This window comes from Martes martes (assembly GCF_963455335.1).
Source record: "Martes martes genome assembly, chromosome: 2".
NCBI classification, from domain to species: Eukaryota; Metazoa; Chordata; class Mammalia; order Carnivora; family Mustelidae; genus Martes; species Martes martes.
In genome coordinates, this window is record NC_137889.1 from 183,204,313 (window position 1) to 183,226,746 (window position 22,434).

The 22,434-nt window shown below is 36.2% G+C and overlaps 1 protein-coding gene across 5 annotated transcripts in view; it reads left to right on the forward strand.

The window, feature by feature from the left end:
• Window positions 1-22,117, forward strand: part of EXOC1 (exocyst complex component 1) — a 67,670-nt gene extending 45,553 nt beyond the window's left edge. For 3 of the 5 annotated variants that reach the window (XM_080797496.1, XM_080797497.1, XM_080797498.1), the window contains 8 exons: window positions 2,718-2,881; window positions 3,442-3,549; window positions 4,990-5,066; window positions 5,589-5,817; window positions 12,732-12,915; window positions 15,361-15,560; window positions 19,174-19,368; window positions 21,005-22,110. In XM_080797496.1, coding sequence (XP_080653622.1) covers window positions 2,718-2,881; window positions 3,442-3,549; window positions 4,990-5,066; window positions 5,589-5,817; window positions 12,732-12,915; window positions 15,361-15,560; window positions 19,174-19,368; window positions 21,005-21,157 — 1,310 coding nt within the window. In that variant the 3' untranslated portion in view covers window positions 21,158-22,110. Of the gene's footprint in view, window positions 1-1,423; window positions 1,469-2,717; window positions 2,882-3,441; window positions 3,550-4,989; window positions 5,067-5,588; window positions 5,818-12,731; window positions 12,916-15,360; window positions 15,561-19,173; window positions 19,369-21,004 lie in introns of all 5 variants that reach the window. The other 2 variants (XM_080797499.1, XM_080797500.1) reach the window with 2 other exon arrangements.
• The last annotated feature ends 317 nt before the right edge of the window (window positions 22,118-22,434 follow it).

A 22,434-nucleotide genomic window follows, 5' to 3' on the forward strand; every position in this document is an offset into this window, starting at 1 on the left:
TACTGGGTATAAAAAAAAAGTGTATGAAGTTCAGGCTTTGCTCTGAAACTGGTGAACTTAGTATAGTGACACCTTAAGGCCACTAGAAGGTACTGTTCAGATTGGCCCACTAGTTGATCCAGCACGATCCCTGCTTACCACTTAAATCTCTAGACTTGGTGTTTCATACTTCTTGAGCTTCACATAGCTAGGGCTGCAAAGATATACATATCCCTGGTATGACAAGTCAGTAGCTTTTACTTGGGCTTTTGCCTGGAAGTTTGGTAGGGATGGTGACAGTTTGATACATTGTTTTCTGTATTTGAATTATTTCTAGGTTATAGTTATATTCTTTAATTTTCTCCTTCATTCTATAAGTTCTTTCTTTGCCTTTCACATTAACTTCTAATTTGAGTTGAGAATGTTTCACAAGATGATCTCTATAATTGATCTAATAAATATTATATAGAGAGAAGTTTTAGAATAAAAGAAATGCCAAATGATCCCAAAAGAACTCAGATTCCTATATTAAACCTGTTCCTTTGGCTTTAAGCCTTCCATCCACCCATCTCCTGATAACTACTATTTTGATATCTAATTTCCATTCTAGGTGTTCATAAAGCCAGCTACTAAGTAGTTCAGCTTGATATTTTGAAATGATTTTAACACCCACCCATGTAATTTTTTATCAGATGTGGTAATAACATTATTCAGTACAGTGGAGACTCCTCTCAGGACTTTTCAGGGAGTGAAAATGTTGATACGCTTAATATCTAAGTCTACAACTTCATTCTAATAAATTTCCACTTGATTAAGTTTTTACTTGACCATATGATCTCACTCGTATGTGGAATTTAAGAAACAAAACGAATGAGCAAAGGAAAAAAAGAGAGAGACATCAAGAAACAGACACTTAACTATAGAGGACAAACTGATGGTCCCCAGAGGGCAGGTGGGGGGGGTGGGTGAAGTAGGGGCTGGGGATTAAAGAGTACACTTATGATTAAAATAAAATAAAATAAAATAAAATAAAATAAAATAAAATGACTTTTAAAAAATTTTAAAAACACTTTTACTTGAACTGTTTTTTCCCAGAAACCAAAACTTACAAATGTAGTCTTTTAAATTTTAAGCGCACTAGCTCCATAAACTTTCAAAAAAAAAAAAATCACTTAAAAGTGTTGGGGGAGGGGCTGACAAATACAGATATTTTTGCCTATTTGAGTAAAAACAAACATTAGACCAGTAAAGTTTTTCTCTCAGAATTTGTCAAACAGTAGCTGACCAACTAAACATACGTTGCACCTCTTGTTACTTGATGCTCATGGTTCTTTGCATGTGTCTTTTAAACTAGAGCTTTAACTTCCTCTTGTGCATGGTTTGTGCAAATTGCAGTTTATTAACTTGTCTTTGTCTTTGATGCTTGCAACCTAATCCATCACAGCTACACTGCCTCGAAAAGAAAGTGCTGTCAAACAGGAAACAGAGAGTGAGTATGCTTAGTGTATTAGTAGGTATTCTCAATGCATGTTTGTTTAATGTCTAGAAATTAGTTTTTTGTCTTGAAAAAAGTTACATCAAAAATATTGATTGCTCTGAGTTGCCAGGTTCGGTGGAAGAAAACCAGCATGATGGTAGTGTTATGGCTACATTCCAGAAATGTAATTCAAAATATATGGTGGGTAATCAGAAATTATGAAAAGGCTTAACCATTAAACTTCTGTTTTCAGGCTTTGTTTAGAAACTATAAAATTCTTACAAATATGGTCAGATTTTTGCATAATGAAACCAAAGTGTATCTTTAATTGTCCTTATTATATCTTCATTTGTCCCTTCTGACCATCAGCAAATAATATAGGTTAACTGAGAAATATTTCAGAAGATTAAAAAAATTATTCATTGTTTATATTTAATTCTGAATAAAAATATTACATTGTCTTGTAAAAATGGAAGCCTTTAATTCCTTGATGGATGTAGAATATTGTCCAGCCACATTGTTCTCATTTTTCCTCAGAAATGTCTCATATTATACAGTTCGTGATGTATATATTACATATTAGTTGTATTTTAAGTGTAACAAGTTTTCAGGTGGTTTTTTTCTCTTCATTTGGTTTTTAAAGAGCTGTAGGTAATCAGTTCACTTACTGTAAAAACAGTTTCTGGATTCAGGAATGTGTTTAGTTGCATCATATGTAATCTACTTTTTGTAGGGCAAGAATGATGGCGTATCGGCAGTTTTGTATGGTTCAACCCGGTATTTTCATTTAATGTGGAGGCATGTAATATTGGGATATGGCTGTCTTCTTCAGAAAGAAAAAAAGTCATTAAAAAATAAAAATAAAAAAGACATCTTAGCTAGTACACCAGGGAGTCACTGGCCTTCACCCATATTTCTATCTTTTGAGTAACTCAGGAAGGAAATCTTCATCTACTTTAGCCTAGAAATACTAGGCAACTTTGGTGGTACTGGGCAGGGTATAGATCATGAGGTCCTTAAGACTGCTTTTGGTCCTATTCTGTAGATCTGTGTAGTTTTCTTTACTCCTTACGGTATGCTCAGGAATAGGACACAAATGTTAATGAGAGAGCAGGACACACTACCGCACAGCCCATGTGGTCGGCTTGTGTGATAACTGATATGAGCACTGAATACGAAGACAGTAGGCAAGAGTCCTCATTCACACTATGGGTCTTTTATTCATGAAGGTCACAACTTTCAAAGTTTTATTATTTCTTAGGTCTTCATGGAAGTTCTGGGAAATTAACTGGATCTACTTCTAGTCTAAATAAACTCAGCGTTCAGAGTTCAGGGAATCGCAGATCTCAGTCATCTTCTTTGTTGGATATGGGAAACATGTCTGCCTCTGATCTCGATGTTGCCGACAGGACCAAATTTGATAAGGTAAAATAATATAGCAAGTATGTCTTAAACACGAACATTTGTTTTCTAATAGCAGTTTGTTGTTGCTTTAAGTGTGTTCAAGGATTTGGGCTATGTTGGCTCTCTGAATTAACGTTATCTTTCAAATTCTGAATCTGAAAAAAAAATACTATTCAGATGGCAACTGAAATGTGTATTATCAATTCATTGACATAACAGCTTTATTAAAATTTTTTATAAATCATTAAGAGTTTCTATCTTTAAGTTCCTTGAGCCAACTACAAAGTAAAGTGAAAATAACAGCTTTTATGAAGCTAAACTGTTCTCTGCAATGCATTAAGTTTAAAAAGTTTGTCTCTGTGTTCCTCTTTCCAGATTCCAAGTGAATAATTATTGTGAGTTAGGTGTGTCTGGCCCTTTTAAGCCTTAATACTTCTACATCATCCTATCAATCTTGGAATAGTTTCTTTTGGGATTCTATTGAGATTAAACGTAAAGCATTTATGATCTCTACAGAAAAGTGAATTAAATGTAGAAGATGTTTTTAAGCATTTGGTGCAGTTCATTTTTGTTTTCTTCAGATCTTTGAACAGGTACTAAGTGAACTAGAGCCCTTGTGTCTGGCAGAACAGGACTTCATAAGTAAATTTTTCAAACTACAGCAACATCACAGTATGCCTGGAACTATGGTATGGCTCACATTTATTTATTAGCTAATATTTATAATCAGTAGTATAATTAGCCTAATTAATTTATTTTCACAATTTCAATGTCAGAACAGAAAAAGAAAAAATTTACAATGCAAGGATTTTTTCAATAATTTTTGTCATACCACAAGATAATAAACAGTGATAGTTGGAGTTCGAGCTTCTAATGCTCCAAATTGTCTTGGACCTAAATAGCCTCTAAATTAGTAAGACGGAAATGTCTGAATTTACTTTGTAAAAAATATTCTTCAAAAGGAAATTTTAGCATTTTAGTAGTCACCGAGAAAAAATGCAATTTTCAAAAGAAAAAGATAAATGAGTGTATGTACCATGGTCTAACAAAAAAAAAAGAAGAAGAAGAAACAAGCCCCAAATCTGAAACTTTCCTATGCCTTTATTACTAACTAGCTACAAGACCTTAAACCAATTATGTAATCCCCAGTTTTCCTTATCTGTAAATGAATATAGTAACTGTTCAGCATGCCTCTCAGGTGGCATAAATGTAAGAAAATAAAATGAGAGACTGCTGCAATATTTTGAAAAACTTAAAAGCACAATACAAATAAAATGATTTTTAAATTAAGGTCATCTTGGGCGCCTCGCTGGCTCAGTTGATAGAGCATGTGTCTCTTGATCTCGGGGCCATGAGTTTGAGCCCCATGTTGGGCATAAAGCTTACTTGAAAAAAAGTAAGGTCATCTTAAAATACAGAACCAATGTATAAAAAGCAATCGTAAAATGAATTTGTTGTTATAGGTGATGGTGATAGTAAATTTGCTTATTTGTTAGCCTCTGAAGAATTTTTAATAACATTTTTTAAATGCCAAAGTTTTATTTAAATGATTGATGAAATTCTTTAATTTTTAAAATTCTTTCTTAAAAGTTGTTTCTGGTTTTTTGAGCTTCCCTCCCCCTCTGAACCTCCGGTACCTTCTCTGTCCCTGTTTTCCCCTCATATGCATACACACAGGCACATCCTCTCAGCCCACAGTAATTCTTAGATAAAATCTAAGAACAAAACATTTCCTGGGGCGCCTGGGTGGCTCAGTGGGTTAAAGCCTCTGCCTTCGGCTCAGGTCATGATCCCAGGGTCCTGGGATCGAGCCCCGCATCGGGCTCTCTGCTCAGCAGGGAGCCTGCTTCCTCCTCTCTCTCTGCCTGCTTCTCTGCCTATTTGTGATCTCTGTCTGTCAAATAAATAAATAAAATCTTTAAAAAAAAAAAAAAAAAAAAAACATTTCCTAACCGTTCTTAAACAACATACTAAATTATAGAGTTTTATCAATAGTACTACCTTTAAAAATCATTGTTTTTCATAATGTATTCTCTCCTAGGAATTTTAGGACTGAGCAGGCTTTTGCTATATATACTAGTCAAATTGTTGGTCTTTTATTATGTAAAGTACCCGAATAATTTTTGCAGACTGAAGCAGAGGACCTAGATGGAGGAACATTATCCCGGCAACATAATGCTGGCGTGCCACCGCCTGTCTCATCTGAGTATGTGTTTGTTAATATCTGTTGTTTATCTGGGGAGGGGGACACTTAAAATTGAACCTCAAGGAGTGCTGGTCGTTGAAGAGCCAGATGATTCTGGTAATGTGACAGCACTCAGAGCACTGATGTGTGTGCCCAGTGTCTTCTCAAACGTCTTACTCCGTTAAAATTGGTCCTGTTGTCTGACCCTTCAGCTCTTTTTGGCTCGTAATCACAAAAAAGTGCAATCAGTTTAGTGTTTGCTGGTAAGAAGTAGCATTTGAATTGTAGGGTATTTCTTAGAAATTACAAAGCACATTTCAGGATCCAGCTTTACAAATGACATGAAGTTATATTTTGAGTAATAAAACTTAACTTCAAAAAATATTTTTATGTTGGAAACTGCTATAGAATAATTAATTCATCCTATCTGGACGTTTTTCATTGAAATGTGAAATTTTAGTCATTTTGTATATATGCAGTAGATTAAAGATCAAGATATGAAACCTATAATCAATTCCCGTATTTTGTTTGTTTCCTGAACAGGAAAGATATGATCCGTCAGATGATGATTAAAATATTTCGCTGCATTGAGCCAGAACTGAACAACCTGATTGCATTAGGAGACAAAATTGATAGCTTTAACTCCCTCTACATGCTTGTCAAAATGAGCCATCATGTGTGGACCGCACAGAATGTGGACCCTGCTTCTTTTCTGAGTACTACGTTGGGAAATGTTTTGGTGACTGTCAAAAGGAACTTTGACAAATGCATTGTAAGTTTTTTGGTTTTTTTTTTTAAATAACTTAGAGTTCTAATCATTGCAAAAAACAGGTAAATCTATTTAAATCAAGAGAGAACTGGGTGTTATACGCAAACAGTGAATCGTGGAACAGTACTTCAAACCCTAATGATACACCGTATGGTGACTAACACAACACAATAATTAAAAGAAGGAGAGAGGGATTTTCAGTTTTCCATTGAGTGTCTACTGTTCACATCCCTCAAAGCCCTGAAGCAGAGTGTTGGCTGCAATTTATAGGCACATAGTTGGATGCTACTATGCCAGCTAGCTGCCCTTCTCCACTGTGTGTGAGTCTTGGCAAGTTCTGGAGTAAGTGGCATAGAGGCAGCAGCTGTTTGAGAGATCCACTAAGTAACTGAAATCTCATTTAACTGAATGGTGACCGTAGGTCACATAAAACAAATGAAACTCTCATTTGGATTTATTGTTGTTTTTCTTAAAATATGCTCTGATAAGAAAATTAATAATCGGATCATTTTAATTGATTCTTTAAATTATTTAATTAGGTTTATTAGTTTGCTAGTTTTATACCTTTAATTAATAATCATATTGTTTTATTTTAAGAATACATTGTTTTTTGGGGCACCTGAGTGACGAAGTCAGTTAAGTGTCTAGCTCTTGGTTTTTGCTCAAGTAATGATCCCAGGGACCTGAGATAGAGCTCCACATCGGGCTCTGTGCTCAGTGCAAGCCTGTTTGTCACTCTCCCTCCCCAAGATAAATAAATAAACCTTTTTAAAAAATGCCTTAACCTGTACCCCTGGGGCTAATAATACATTATATGTTAATAAAAAAATTTAAAAAAAATTTTTTTAAATGCCTTAAAAAAATAGAGAATACATCGTTCTTATAATAACTTCCAGCAATCGTTATGTTCTATAGGAAAGAAAGATCATTAATAATTTTATTTTGTCTAGGTTTTGGTAAGCTTGTAGGTATGAATTGGGCTGGGCCAGGTTCTAAAATAAAAGCTTCATTTTATTAATGTAGTTAGTATACAAAAGTGGATATCTATCATTTGAATATTTCTACTGTGTAACTTCTAAGTCATATCCAGCTCTTGAATATCCATAAAACAATAGGAGATAAAAATATTAAGGGCAGTTAAAATCCACATCACTTTTGTACTTTTAAAAAACAATATTTATTGAGTTTTTAGAATATAAAGGCAATCTATGTTCATTATAGAAACTTAAATGTCGCCTCAGTAGGCTTGTTAATCCTCTTTTCTTACCACGTGACTTCACTTGACATTTGAAATATTATAGAATTTGACCACTTAAGACCTCTTGCCTCTCCTACCTTCTCCAGCAGTGATGCTAAACCTAGACAATCTGACTGCAAGCTGGGAGCAAAGGGCAAAGAAAGCTGCCAACGGCAGAGATAATGAGTCCCGTGTGACATAACAGGAACACTAAATCATGAGGATGCTACATTTCCAGACTATGAAGGCTTTGTTGCTTTTAGTAGTAAAATATAGCTCTGTGTAACACCTGTCAGTCCAACCGAACGTAATTGTTAAAAGCATAGGATGTAGTGTCAGGTAAATATAGATGAGGCTTCAGATGACATGCTTATTAGCACACTGCCTTACACAGAAGTGAGACCTTACTAACTGATCGCTCATAATGGTGGTGCTGCTGTTGCCGCCAGTGGTAATAATTCGTAATAGTTTATTAAACAATGTTCATGTTATTCTCAAGACAGAATAGTGGAAAAACAAAGTAAATGAACTTAGACAAAGGTATAAACTCATTATTTTCTCATAAAAGTACATGTATTTCTCATAAAATTACAAGTATTTCTAAAGGATCTGCCTTTTCTCACTAAAGGCACATCACTAAAGGGACATCTCTTATTTTAACTTATCTTAACTCATGTCTTCTCACAGTGTCTGATGGATAGTATGTACTCAGTAAGTGTCGCATTTTGGTATTTGGGACAAGATTAGACCCTAAGGTGTACCTTGAAAAAGTAATAAATGAGCCTGTTTGTATTGAACCAAAAGCATGAATGTCAGATGGCTGCAGAAAGTGGAACAGATAGCACCTCAGTTTGGCTCTTTCATCTGGCGACTAAGCTCAGAGCACCTGCTGTTCTTCAAAGAACCAGACTAAGAAAGCTAGCCTAGCCTGAGCTAAAACTAAAGTTAGAAAGTAAGTGACATACCCATTTAAGCTGGCAGACTTAATCAATATCAAGGTAAGCTCTGCAATCCCATACATTCTTATCTGCACTCAATTTGCTTCTCAGGATTCTTCACACTATAGTGGTGTGGACTTGCCCTCTTAAACCTTTGAGAATGTTATGATTTGGTTACATTGCCGTGGGCAGAGAGGATGGATAAGTAATTCAGTGATCTGTGCCTCATACCCAAGTTCTAGTCTTAATCCCTGAATAATCTCTGTGTTGAGCAGTCAGCTGCAAATAACGTATGAATTGAGCTTGAGAGAAATTTTATTTTTGTAATATTTAGTTCGTCGATGGCTTTGTTTTGAGAGAGAGAAAGTGTGCACGTGTGTGCAAGCTGGGGGGAACGGGCAGAGGGAGAGAATCTTAAGCAGGCTCCACGGCCGGTGCGGAGGCCAGCGCAAGGCGATCTCACAACCCTGAGATCATGACCTGAGCTGAAACGAAGAATCTGTTGCTTAACTGATTGAGGTACCCAGGTACCCCCTTATGGCTCTTTTCTTAAACAAATGTGTTATTTCTATTCTACCAGTTATAATGCCAGGACAGACAACTGTCATTTAGAATATTTCCTGTTGATGTTTAAGTATATTCAGGCTATAATTCTATCCTGTGCCTTTAAATGCCACACTGAACAAAAATCTTCATGCAGCTTAATAACTACTGTAGACCAGCGTTCATAAATTAGTGCTTCCTGGGTACCAGGCACTGGTCTGAGCATCTTGCACACTTTATGTCACCTAATCTTGACACTATCCTTCCTCCTACATTAAGTAGACTCTCTGAGGGGTTATGTTACTTTGCCCAGGTCAACAGTAAAAAGTGATGGAATTAGTATGCATACCCAGACCGTCTGGTTCCAGCACCTGCAGTCTTACACTACCCTCTCTGCTGCATCCATTTTTTACTTTTCATAATTATCGATACCAATGAAATGGAACACAGGGATACCTCAGAGAATCTTGAGGCTCAGTTGGCCCAAGCTCCTGCCATAAAGCGAGAATCATAATGAAGCAAGTTATTGAAATAAAGTGAATTCAGATGAATTTTGTGGTTTCCCAGTACATATAAAAGTTATGTTTATATGTACATAAAAGTTATGTTTATCATACTATATATTTATCATACTAGCATGCTATAATCTGTTAGGGTTCAGTAGCATTTTGCCTAAAAAACAATGTCCATAACTTAATTTAAAAATACCTTATTGCTAAGAAATGCTAACCGTCATCTGAGCTTTCAGCGAATTCTAATATTTTTGCTGATGGAAGGTCTTGACTCCATGTTTTTGACTACTGACTGATCAGGGTGGTGGTTGCTCAAGGTTAGGGTGCCTGTGGCAGTTTCTTAAAATAAGACAACAGGGAAGTTTTCCCCATGAATCAACTCTTCTTTTCTGTTTCTCTATAGCACGCAAAGCTGTTTGATAACATTTTACCCACAGCAGAACTTCTTTCAAAATTGGAGACCGTCCTCTCAAACCATGTTGCTTCGTCAACTAAGTTTGTATAATATTCTGAATCTGTTGCCATTTCAACATTCTTCACAGCATCTTCACTGGGAGTAGGTTCTATTTCAAGAAACCACCTTCTTGACTCACCCCTAAGAAGCAACTCCTCATCTATTGAAGTTTTATCATGAGATTGTAGCAATTCAGTCATATCTTCAGGCTTCACTCATAATTCTAGTTCTTTCCCCGTTTCTACCACATCTGCTGCAGTTACTTCCTCCACTGAAGTCGTGAACCCCTTAAAGTCCTCCGTAAGGGCTAGAATCCTGTTCACATTATACTTTTGCCCTCTTCTCATGAAGCACAAATGTTCTTAATGGCATCTAGAATGGTTAATCCTTTCCAGAAGGTTTTCACTTTATTTTTCCCAGATACACCAGAGGAATCACTATTTATGGCAGCTTAGCCTTATAAAATACTTTTCTTAAATAATGAAACTTGGAAGTTGAAATGACTCCTGAATCCACGGGCTACAGAATGGATGTTGTGTTAGCAGACACATAAACAGCATTAATCTCATTGTCCATCTCCATCAGAGCTCTTGGGTAACCAGGTGCATTGTCAATAAGCTGTCATATTTTGAAAGGAGTATTTTTTTCTGAATAGTAGGTCTCAACAGTGAGCTTAAAATAGTCAGTAAATAATGTTGTAAAAAGATGAGCTGTCATCCAGGTTTTGTTCTATTTATAGAGCACAAACAGGGTAAATTTAGCATAATTCTTAAGGGCCCTAGGATTTGGGGAATGATAAATGAGCGCTGGCTTCAACTTAAAGTCACCAGATGCATTAGCCCGTAACAAGTCGGTCTGTCCCCTGCGGCTTTGAAGCAGGCATTGATAATCTCTCTGGCTATGAAAGTCCCAGGCAACATCTTCTGCCAACGGAAAGCTGTTTTGTCTCCATGAAAATCTTCTGTTAAAGTGTGACCACCTTTATGAATTCTCTCAGCTGGGTCTTCTGGGGAACTTGCTGCAGCTTCCTCCATCAGCACGTGCGGCCTCACCCTGCACTTTGTGTTCTGGAGATGGCTTCTTTCCCCAGACCTCGTGAACCAACATCTGCTAGCCACCAGCTTTCCTTCTGCAACATCTTCACCTCTCTCAGCCTTGACAGAATGAGTCAGGGCCTTGCTCTGGATTAGGCTTTGGTTTAAGGGAATGTTGTGGCCGGTTTGATCTTCTGTCGTGACCACTAAAACTTTCTCCACATCAGCAAGAAGGTTGTTTTGCTTTCTTACCATTTGTGTGTTCACTGGAGAGCACTTTTAATTTCCTTCAAGAACTTTCCTATGCATTTACAACTTGACTTTGGTGCAAGAGGCCTAGCTTTCAGCCTGTCAGCTTGTGACATGCCTTCCTCCCTAAGCTTAATCATTCTTAGCTATTGATCTAAAGCGAGAAACATGAGACCCTTCCTTTGACTTGAACACTTAATTGGCCTCATGTCGATATTGTGTCTCAGAATAAAACTGTGTCTGGACCTAAGGAGAAGGAAAGAGAAGGAAGAATGGCTGGTTGATGGAGCAGTCAGAATTTACACATTTATTGATTAAGTTTGCCAGCTTAAATGGGCACAGTTTGTGGCACCCCAAACAAAAGATCACTGATCACAAATCACCATAACAAGTATAGCAATAATGAAAAAGTTTGAAATATTGCCAAACAGTTACCACACTATGACACAGAGGCATGAAATGAGCAAATGCTGTTGGAAAAATGGTACTGACAGACTTGCCAATACAGGGTGCCACAGACCTTCAATTTGTGTTAATAAATAAATAAATAAATAATCAGTATCTGTGAAGTACAGGAAAGCAAGGTACAATAAAATGGGTGTGCTGTAGTAGGAAAGATAGTATCAAGTGGTTGACAGTACCCCCCAGGACTTTCTAATACTAATGCCTATAGCCTACAAAGAATTACTTTTTTTTTTTTTTTAAGATTTTTATTTATTTATTTGACAGACAGAGATCACAAGTAGGCAGAGAGGCAGGCAGAGGTTGGGGGGGCGGGGGGAAGCAGGCTCCCTGCAGAGCAGAGAGCCCAATGAGGGGCTCAATCCCAGGACCCTGGGATCATGACCTGAGCTGAAGGCAGAGGCTTTAACCCACTGAGCCACCCAGGTGCCCCCAAAGAATTACTTTTCTAACCCGCATGTCATATGATTTTCAAATTACACCGAAAAAATCATTTATGATATTTAGGTAGAAATAAAAATGTCTTAACAGTATTTGACAGAGTAATTCTTATCGAGATCCTCTGAGAAGTACGCAGAACTGTAACTGAATCCATGGATTTTTTTGAAACCAAATGTCTAGGTTTTGTCTATGTGAGACATCCCTTTTGTACTTTGTCGCCATCATACACGAGCACTTTGCTGAAATAAATAGAGAATAAGTACGATAAGTAACTGATAGTTACAAAGCACACTTACATAGTATAAATCCATTGTGGAAATGCCTGTTCTCCCTCTCTGTTCTTATATCCAGAAATTAAAGAACTGGTCTGTCCAAACACAGATTTTAGGCTGATGAGAATTGGAAATGACTATGATTCTCAAACTTGGCCACATGACCACCAACTAGAAATAACCCAGAGAAATCCAGTGTGGGCTCTGGTATCTGCTTTACCCCAAAATGAGCAATCGCCTTTTATTTACCTTTCATGAATGACAGAATCGTTTATTGCTTGTTTTCACTTTAAACAAAAACTTGAACTTCACAAAGTTTAATTGTATCTTGTTTTAAATAATTTGGCTTTTTTCGTCGACTTCATTTTCTTAAAATATATGTCCATTTGAAGCACCTGCCTGGCTCAGTTGGTTAGAGCTTCCGACTCTTGATTTTGTCTCAGGTTGTGACCTCAGGGTTGTGAGATTGAGCCCCAGGTCTTGCTCTGGGCTGGCCGAGGAGCCTGCTACTCTCTCTCTCTCTCCCTCTGCCCCTACCCCACTTTCTCTCTCTCCCTCTTTAACAACAACAACAATAAAAAGATATGTATATGTTCTTTTTAATCTATAAAAATAGTGTTTCTTGGTTACCCCTGTTGTATTAATCTGTAATTAGTAAACATCCAAAAGGTTCTAGACACTAAATTGTGCCCTTCCTCTGTGATATATACGTTCGCTTACAATTATATGTTTCTAAGTTGCTTATTTCTCTCTCTTGCTTTCTGCCTAACTATAGAGTAACCAAATAAGGCAAATGGAAGAAGTAAAAATTTCAAAGAAGAGTAAAGTAGGAATTCTTCCATTTGTTGCTGAATTTGAAGAATTTGCTGGACTTGCAGAATCGATCTTTAAAAATGCTGAGCGTCGTGGAGATCTAGATAAAGCATACACTAAACTTATCAGAGGAGTATTTGTTAATGGTAAGCCTTTGTGATGTACTGAAGAATTTTTTGGTTGGTTGGTTCACTATTTATGGTCACTCAAGTTGGGAGATAGATATGTTCATTATTTCCATATTCTATAGTCTTATTTAAGGTTTTTGAAAGTAGATATTTCTTTAATCTGAAAAAATAAGAAGCAGTACCTTAAACCCATTCATATTCATCAGGAACCGCTTCTATTTTAGGGTTCATATGGGATTATCACTATGCAAAATTAGAATTCCTTTTTTAATCACAAAAAAAACCCCTTTTAAAAAATTTAAAAATGAGATTTTACATTTGCATTTTAGCGAGACTCTTTGGTAGATGATAGGCAGTGATGTCTTTATAATATTAAGCAAATCAATTTACTTCTTTAGGCCTCGGTTTTTTTATCTGTCACGTAAGGTAGACTATTGCTAAACTACGGTCTTCCTGTGGCAGATACTACAGTTAGGTTACAGAAGCAGTATGATGGGCCATTTAGTTTGAAATAAATGATATGACTGCATATATTCAGGAACTTTAAAAGCTAAAACAGTTGACAGGAAGTGGAATCATCTTTCCAGTCACATACAACATTTTCAGTGGAAGCAGTCCTAGGGGAAAGGTGGATAAATTACATGATTGAATGTTCATATGATTGATCATTCATTCATTCATTCATTTTGAGGGATATTTCTTTTAAAATTAAAAGTAGCTTTGGGGCACCTGGGTGGCTCATTTGGTTAAGCATCCAACTCTTGATATCAGCTCAGCTCAGATCTTCATCTCAGGGTCATGAGTTCAAACCCCAGGTTGGGCTTCGTGCTGGGTATGGAGCCTACTTTAAAAAATATATATATTAAAATCAAAGTAGCTTTTCTTTGTCTGACTGTAAAGTAATATATGCTCATTACACACCCCTCAAAATGAAAAATCAGATTTTAAAAATCAAGAAAAAAATAAAAATAATTTGTAATTTCATCAGGCAGAGATAACATTTAATTTTTATTCTTCTAAACTTTTCAATATTTCTCCTTCATATGTATGTGCCTATTGTATATATGTATATGTGTATTCTTGAATATAAAAGTTTTTATCATACCTTACACTCTGTTTTGGAACCTGCTACTCTATAATTCTAATACCTCTCCTTGTCAATTTATATTATGACTATAATCATTTTTAATGAATGTGTAATATTCCTTGTATCATTATTTATCAAATCTTCATTAATAGGCATTTAGTTTGTTTCCAATTTTTTGCATATATTTTTGTATTCTTGCCCAATAATTTCCTTGGGGTAAATTACTGAAAATGGAATTACCAGGTCAGAAGGTTTGCATATATCTCAAGGCCTTTGCCAGACTGCCTTACAGAAAGGTGAGTTTAATATGCCAGGCTGTTGATGAAAGTTTTCATCACATCTCATTAATGCTGAATATTAGTAAGTATTATCAGTTTTTTTATTCTTTGTCAAATTAATAGACTAAAATTGATTTTGTTCACAGTATCTTTTCTTTTGCCATGCGAGAGCTTTGGAAATTTCCTCCCAGATTTATCCATCTCTCCTTCTATGATTTCTAAGTTTTGGATTATCTATAAAAAAATCATGCAGTCACAAAATTATTTTTTGTAAGATTTTATTTATTTGGCACAGAGAGAGACAGAGAGAGCACAGGCAGGGGGAGCTGGAGGCAGAGGGAGAAGCAGTCTCCCTGCTGACAGGGAGCCCGATACAGGGCTCCATCCCAGGACTCTGGGATCATGACCTGAGCTGAAGGCAGACGCTTAACTAGCTGAGCCACTCAGGAGCCCCAAAATTATTTTTTAAATTAGATTTATTTTCCTTAGTACTTGTGATTATATTTGTTTATTTGCTTTTTACATTTTTAAGTACTTGAGCAATTTAGAATTTGTTTGGCTGAAAATGGGAAATAGGCATCCAGATTTATTGGTGTATTCGAAAGGACCAGCTGGTTGTCCTACCACATTCTGAATAATTCATCATTTCCCCCACTGATTTGAAAAGCTACCTTTATTATATACTACATTTCCATTTATATGTTTATAACTATTTTATTTTATTTAAAGATTTTATTTATTTATTTGACAGAGAGAGATCACAAGTAGGCAGAGAGGCAGGCAGAGAGGGGGACACAGGCTCCCTGCTGAGCAGAGAGCCCGATGCGGAGCTCGATTCCAGGACCCCAAGACCATGAGCTGAGCCAAAGGCAGAGGCTTAACCCACTGAGCCACCCAGGCGCCCCTGTTTATAACTATTTTAGTGTGATTTTTATATTAGGGCTAGGTGGATATGGAGACCCTTCAGAATATCTTAAGTCCAGAAATGTGCTTACTTCTTAAACTTAAAAATGAAATAAAATCATGTAAGTATTTTATAGCTAAATATGGTAATCCTCATGTCAGGATGTTATTATATTTTTTCTTCTTTTATTTTAGTGGAGAAAGTAGCAAATGAAAGCCAGAAGACCCCCAGAGATGTAGTTATGATGGAAAATTTTCACCATATTTTTGCAACACTTTCTCGTTTGAAAATCTCATGTCTAGAAGCTGAAAAAAAAGAAGCCAAACAAAAATACACGGATCACCTTCAGTCTTATGTCATTTACTCTTTAGGACAACCTCTTGAAAAACTAAATGTAAGTATATTTTCATTCAGTATTATTTTCCTGATTTTGAACCTCTGTACATAAGTTTACATATGAAAAACACGAGACATTCATCCTAAATTTGCTCATGCATCGATGGGAAGGATAAGGAAGGAGGGACCCAGTTATCAAAGGTTCCAGTGTACTAAGATACTGCTAGATGGTCTATATTATTGCTTTTAATTGTTGTAAACAGTGACATGGGGTAAGGTGGTATCATCCCATTTTACAAATGAAGAAACTGAAAATAAATAAACTTGCTTGAAGTTACAACAACTGGCAAGTAGCAAAGCTGGGGAATGAACCCTAGGTTAGGCTTTTCCATTATTCCAGACTCTCCTATTTCATGCCTCACAAATGGCTGATCTGAACCTTAGTTCAGATGAAGATTTTAAAAACTTTTATCAAGATAAAAGGAAAAACCAAAAATTGTTTTTTTCTTTGTCTCTTTCTTTCCCTTCCTTTCCTGAACTGAATCATTCCCCAGAACATATTTGATTAAAATTAAGAAAGGATGGTTTGGGGGCACCTGGGTAGCTCAGTCCCCTGAGCCTCTGACTTGGTTTTGGCTCAGGTCACGATCTCAGGGGTTGTGAGGTTGTGAAGTCAAGCACCACATCAGACACACTCACTGGGAGTCTGCTTGACGATTCTCTCCCTCTGCCCCTCCCTCTAGGGTAAAAGGTCTGTCTCAGACCTAAATCCTGTGTGATACTTAACTGCAACATCAGAGACATTCCCTGTGAAATCAAATTTAAAGCAGAAACATTGCTAGATCCTTTAATATTTAACATTGTTGTGGAAGCTCTAACCAATGCAGTAACACCTAAAGCATAAATAAAAGATATTGAAGGAGAGTTTACAGGGCACCTGGTGGCTCATCTGACTCTTGATTTCAACTCAGGTCATGATCTCAGGGTCATGAGCTCAAGCGCCTGCATCAGGTTCTGTACTGAGAGTAGAACCTACTTAAGATTCTCTCTCCCTCTCCCTCTGCCCCTCCCCATCCTGCTCACATGCACACATACTCTCTCTCTTTAAAGAAAAAGAGAGTCAAGATTATAATTACAGGTATATAATACATTGAAATTACTGATCTATGATAAATAACAGGATTCAAAATAAAAATATAAAAAACAACTTATTTCCTGTGTGTCATAATAACCAATTAAAAGTTTGTATAGAAATAATCTAAAAGCACCAGCAATAGACTTGTCAAAACAATTATTAGCAAAAACATAATAATAATAATTTAATGAAGAATAAACAAATAGTAATTGCCAAGAAAATTTTAGAGAAAAGTAATGAGAGGGGGATTTGCCTTTTCAGTGTTAAGAGTATTGTATAGTGATAAAATACAGACTTGCCAATCAATAAAATTGCATATTTAAAAAACAAATATAAAAAAATAAAAAACAGGGGCGCCTGGGTGGCTCAGTGGGTTAAGCCTCTGCCTTCGGCTCAGGTCATGATCTCAGGGTCCTGGGATCGAGCCCCACTTCGGGCTCTCTGCTCGGCAGGGAGCCTGCTTCCTCCTCTCTCTCTCTGCCTGCATCTCTGCCTACTTGTGATCTCTGTCTGTCAAATAAATAAATAAAATCTTTAAAAAAAATAAAAATAAAAATAAATAAAAAACATATATATTTCAGAGACAACCTGAGATGAATATTTGTAATAATCCATAGTTAGTAATATAAAATATAAGATACCTTTTTTAGGGGGAACCTGGGTGGCTCAGTGGGTTAAAGCGTCTGCCTTTGGCTCGGGTCATGATCCCAGGTTCCTGGGATTGAGCCCCGCATCGGGCTCTCTGCTCAGCAGGGAGCCTGCTTCCTCCTCTCTCTCTGCCTGCCTCTCTGCCTACTTGTGATCTCTGTCTGTCAAATAAATAAATAAAATCTTAAAAAAAAATTTTTTTTAATTAAAAAAAAAGATACCTTTTTTAAATCAATAAGACAACCACTAAAATCCCAAGGTATAAATGGGCAAGGGTTCTGAATATACTATGAAATACATGGAAGCAGGTTAACTTCATTTATAGCCAAAGAATTGTGAAATAAAGAAACAAGTGTTTTTCATTCATCAAAATGCAGTGGTTTTTTTTTAATTGTGATAATATGGTAAATAGCAGTCTCATGTACTGTTGCCAGAAATATAAATTGTTTGAACTTCCCTGGAAAGCAATTTATGTAATTAAGAGTCTTCAGTATACTTAAAATTATATAAAATTATACTCCTCAACTTAGGGATTATAGTCATAGAAATTTGTGCTGAAAAGTAGTCAGTAATGTGGGTAAATAGTTATGTATGAAAGATACTTACGACTTTAACCCACTGAGCCACCCAGGTGCCCCAACAATTGTGTTTAAAATAAATTTCTTTTAATCTGAGTAGATTCTGCCAACTTTAAAAAAAAAAAGTCAAATAAATAAAATCTTTTAAATAAAAAATAAATAATTAAAATTTAAAAAATAAAAATATAGAATCTTTTAAAAAAAAAGACTGGAAGGAAATCTAAAATGTTAACACTGGTTATCTCTGAGTAATGGAATAATTGTTATTTTATCCTTCATACTTTTTTTTTAAAGATTTTATTTATTTATTTGACAGAGAGAGAGATCACAAATAGGCAGAGAGTCAGGCAGAGAGAGGGGGGAAGCAGGCTCCCCGCTGAGCAGAGAGACTGATGCGGGACTCGATCCCAGGACCCTGAGATCATGACCTGAGCCGAAGGCAGAGGCTTTAACCCACTGAGCCACCCAGGCGCCCTATCCTTCATACTTTTATGTATTTTCTGAGTTTTATACAGTTAATAAACTGTTTTCTAAGTAGGGCTTTTTAAGTGATAATAAAAGCAGTGCTTAGCCATTATTTCTTTTTTTTCATATTTTTGTTTTTATTTATTTTGGCTTTTTTTTCGTAGTTTCAAGTTTTTATTTAAATTCCAGTTAACATATGGTGTAATATTAGTTTCAGATATAGAGTTTAATGATGCATTACTTACATACAATACCCAGTGTTCATCACAGCAACTGCCCTCCCTTAATACTCAGCACCCCTTTAGCCCATCCCCTCACCCACCTCCCATCCAGCAACCCTCAGTATATTCTCTGTAGTTAAGAGTCTTATGATGGGGCACCTGGGTGGCTCAGTGGGTTAAGCATCTCCTTTGAGGGGGAAAAAAAAAAGTCTGCCTTCGGCTCAGGTCAGGATCCCAGCACCTGGGATCAAGCTGCACATCAGTATGTCCCTGCTTGTCGGGGAGCCTGCTTCTCACTGTCCCTCTGCTGCCACTGCTCGTGTGTACACGCTCTCTCACTTGCACGCTCGCTTACTCTCTGTCAAATAAATAAATAAAATCTTCAAAAAAAAAAAAAAGAGTCTCTTATGGTTTGCCTCTCTTTTTGCCCCCTCTGTTCATTTGTTTTGTTTCTTAAATTCCAGGAATGAAGTCATATGGTGTTTGTCTCTCTGACTTATTTCACTTAGCGTAATACTCTAGCTTCATCCACATTGTTGCAAATGGCAAGATTTTGCTTTTTGATGGCTGCATAATATTCCATTGTATATGTATTCCACATCTTCTTTTTTCATTTCCTTGAAGCATTTCTTTGAAGGCGTTGAAGCCCGAGTAGCACAGGGTATAAGAGAGGAGGAAGTAAGCTATCAACTTGCATTTAACAAACAAGAACTTCGTAAAGTCATTAAAGAGTATCCTGGAAAGGAAGTGAAAAAAGGTCTAGATAACCTCTACAAGAAGGTTGATAAACATTTATGTGAAGAGGAAAACTTACTTCAGGTATGCTTCCTTCTGTTAACCATCCTAGATTGCACATCTTAAAATATATTGCTTTTCTCCAAACGAGTCCTCTGGAAAGGCTACAGATTGTCTAATTCTAGTGCAGGAGGACATTTCCATGAAGTGTCATAAAGTACAGACCAGATCAATGAGTTATGAGGAAGAAAGGAATAATATTTATTATGTGTTTATATGGCTATTCCTGTTTACTTTATATTTCTACTTTATCGTTTTGAGGCATGAGTTGTTTTTCTTTTGTTTGGGGTTGGGGCAGGGGTTTTTTTAGGCTGTTTGTTTTTTGAGATTTGAGAGGAATAACTAAATTGAGTAGAGTATATAGTACAGTGGAGTGATTCTGAGCATGGGAGCCAGCGTTAGAAACAGGTTCATAATGTGGCTCCAGATTAAGCTGCATGACTTTGGGCAAGTCACTTAACATCTCTGAGCCACAATTTTCTTATTTGAAAAGTAGAAATAATACCTCTCTCATATAGCGGACACTACTATTATTGCCATTTATAGATGAGAAAATCCAAGCTTAGAAAGGTGGAGTAACATGACCAAGACCCCGCAGCTGATGGGTGGTAGAGCCAGATTTAAACCCCAAATGGGGCCATTTTTCTCTATAAACCACACTGGAAGGCCCAGAGATAAGTGAGAATAATTCTGACTTCAATATCATCAAAGCCTTTTTGAGGGCTGTTGCATTTGTGTTGGCCTCTGAAAGTCAGAGAGATGTGGATAAAGTGAGAGGAGTGGCAGGTAGAAGAAATACCATAAGCTAAAAGATGTAAAGCAAAAAGTGTAATACTATTCGGTAGGTAGACTTAAGGTGACAGGATGCAGGATTTATGAGATGAAAGGTTTACAAGGAAAATTCCTGGAAAACATATTCCCTCATCTGTTGGATAGTAATGATGGTCATAGCACCGACCCTCACCAGGTAGTCATGAGACTTAAGTAGGATAATACATATATAAAGCACTTTGTACTGTGCTGATACAGAGTAAGCCTCGATAAATGTCACCTGTTCGTATTAGCTAATGTGTCGATGTATATATCAGGTTCTGCCTTGATAGTTATCTACATAGTAGTTTCCACTGCTGAATCATAAATATAATCCTTCTATCTCATCTTGGTATCCTTCATGGCATCAAGCAATGTTTTGTATCATCCATTTTAGATAAATGTTTAAACTTCCATCTAGAATGAAATGTAAGCATTAACTGTTGCATTTCATTTAATTACTAGTCTTAGTTCCACGAATAATTGTGCATATACACATCTCTATTGGATATCGTAGTAGAAATAATAATAGCTAAAATGTAATGAGTGCTTAACCATGTCAAACACTGGTAAGCACCTTACATACATGCACTCATTTAGTCCTCACAAGAAACTTATGAGGAAGGTATTATTGTTACTACCCTGGTTTACAGATGAGGAACTTGAGGCCCAGAGCAGTAATGTAACATACTCCAGGTCACATGTCTTGTAAGTCGAAGGAGCAAAGATGCGTGTCCTTAACCATTACCCTCTACTAAAATCTTAGAATATATCTTGATATTATTTCTACATACTTGATTATATATTTCCATTCATAATTTAATGACTTTTATTTTCATTTTTATAATAGGTGGTGTGGCACTCTATGCAAGATGAATTTATACGCCAATACAAGCACTTTGAAGGTTTGATAGCTCGCTGTTATCCTGGATCTGGTGTTACAATGGAATTCACTATTCAGGACATTCTAGATTATTGTTCCAGCATTGCACAGTCCCACTAAAAAAGAAGAGATAAATGAAAGGAGTGTCTACTGTTTTGTGTGTGTGTATATATACATATGTATATGTGTGTATACATACCTACACATGTATATGTGTGTATACATACATACACACACACACATATGAAAAAAAAGCAAAGATTTAGGTGCTAGGGAGCCCCGTTGCTTTAAGTCAACAGATTGAGTAGGAGGAATGCTTATATACAGCTTTCCTTATCTGTGTAACTAATAACATGAGAGCTACCTGCTGCAGTGGTCACTTGGCCCTATGTAATAACAGAGACACGTGAAAGGATGAACACCAAATTAAGTGGCCCAGAAAGTGACAAAACCATACTTTTGACAAGTTTATTTAATCCATTGTGGTAGAAAAGGTACCACTCCAAAAAATGTATCATTTAAATGTTTAAAATTTTTAAACCTTCTGAAAGAAGAAAAAGATAAATGAAAAAAGCACTCTGAGTACACCAGACATTATTCAAAATTATCAAGTAACTGTTTTGAGAACCCAGACTTGGAACTTTATGTATTATTAAATGTCAGATAAATGGGTAATACCATACTACAAATATTCAAGAGCGGAAGTACCAATTTATGTAGCAGTTTTATCTGCCCAATAAGTTGTGTACTAACTTAAAACATTTCTCTAATCATAAAATGCCTTTAGCATTTTTCTGTGACTGAGCAGAAAATCTTTTATTGCCTACTTTCTTGTATTTGACAAGGTTATCCTGTGTTTAAGGCATTAGGAGTTCTTCAGTTTTCACTAATTCACTCTTGCCTACAAATCATGTAACTACTAAAATATTGTACAGAATTTTTTTCCCTTCTAACTAATGTGTATATGGATAAGGAATCTTGTGATGATCAGTTATAAATTTAGATTTTGAGAATTATGTGACTCATGTGGCAATGAATCTGAAATAAAGAATTTTCAAAAAAGTTGTTTTCAGAAAAGTTAAAGTTTGATATTCTTAGGTCTGTTATATGCTATTTTTATAAAAGCAAATTCTTAAAAAAAATCAATATACAGAAATTAATTACATGTTCATTTACCACAAAACACTTAAAAGTATAATAAGAAAAATGGAACTGTATATAACAGCATCAGAAGTATTTAGTATATAGGACTAAATCTAACAAAACATTGTACTATATATTGACTTACGCCTTCTCAAATTTCATTTGTTGAACCCCTAACCACCAACCCCCCCCCAACAGTGTGACTGTATTAGAGATAAGACCTTTAAGGGGGTGACTAAGGTTAAATGAGGCCA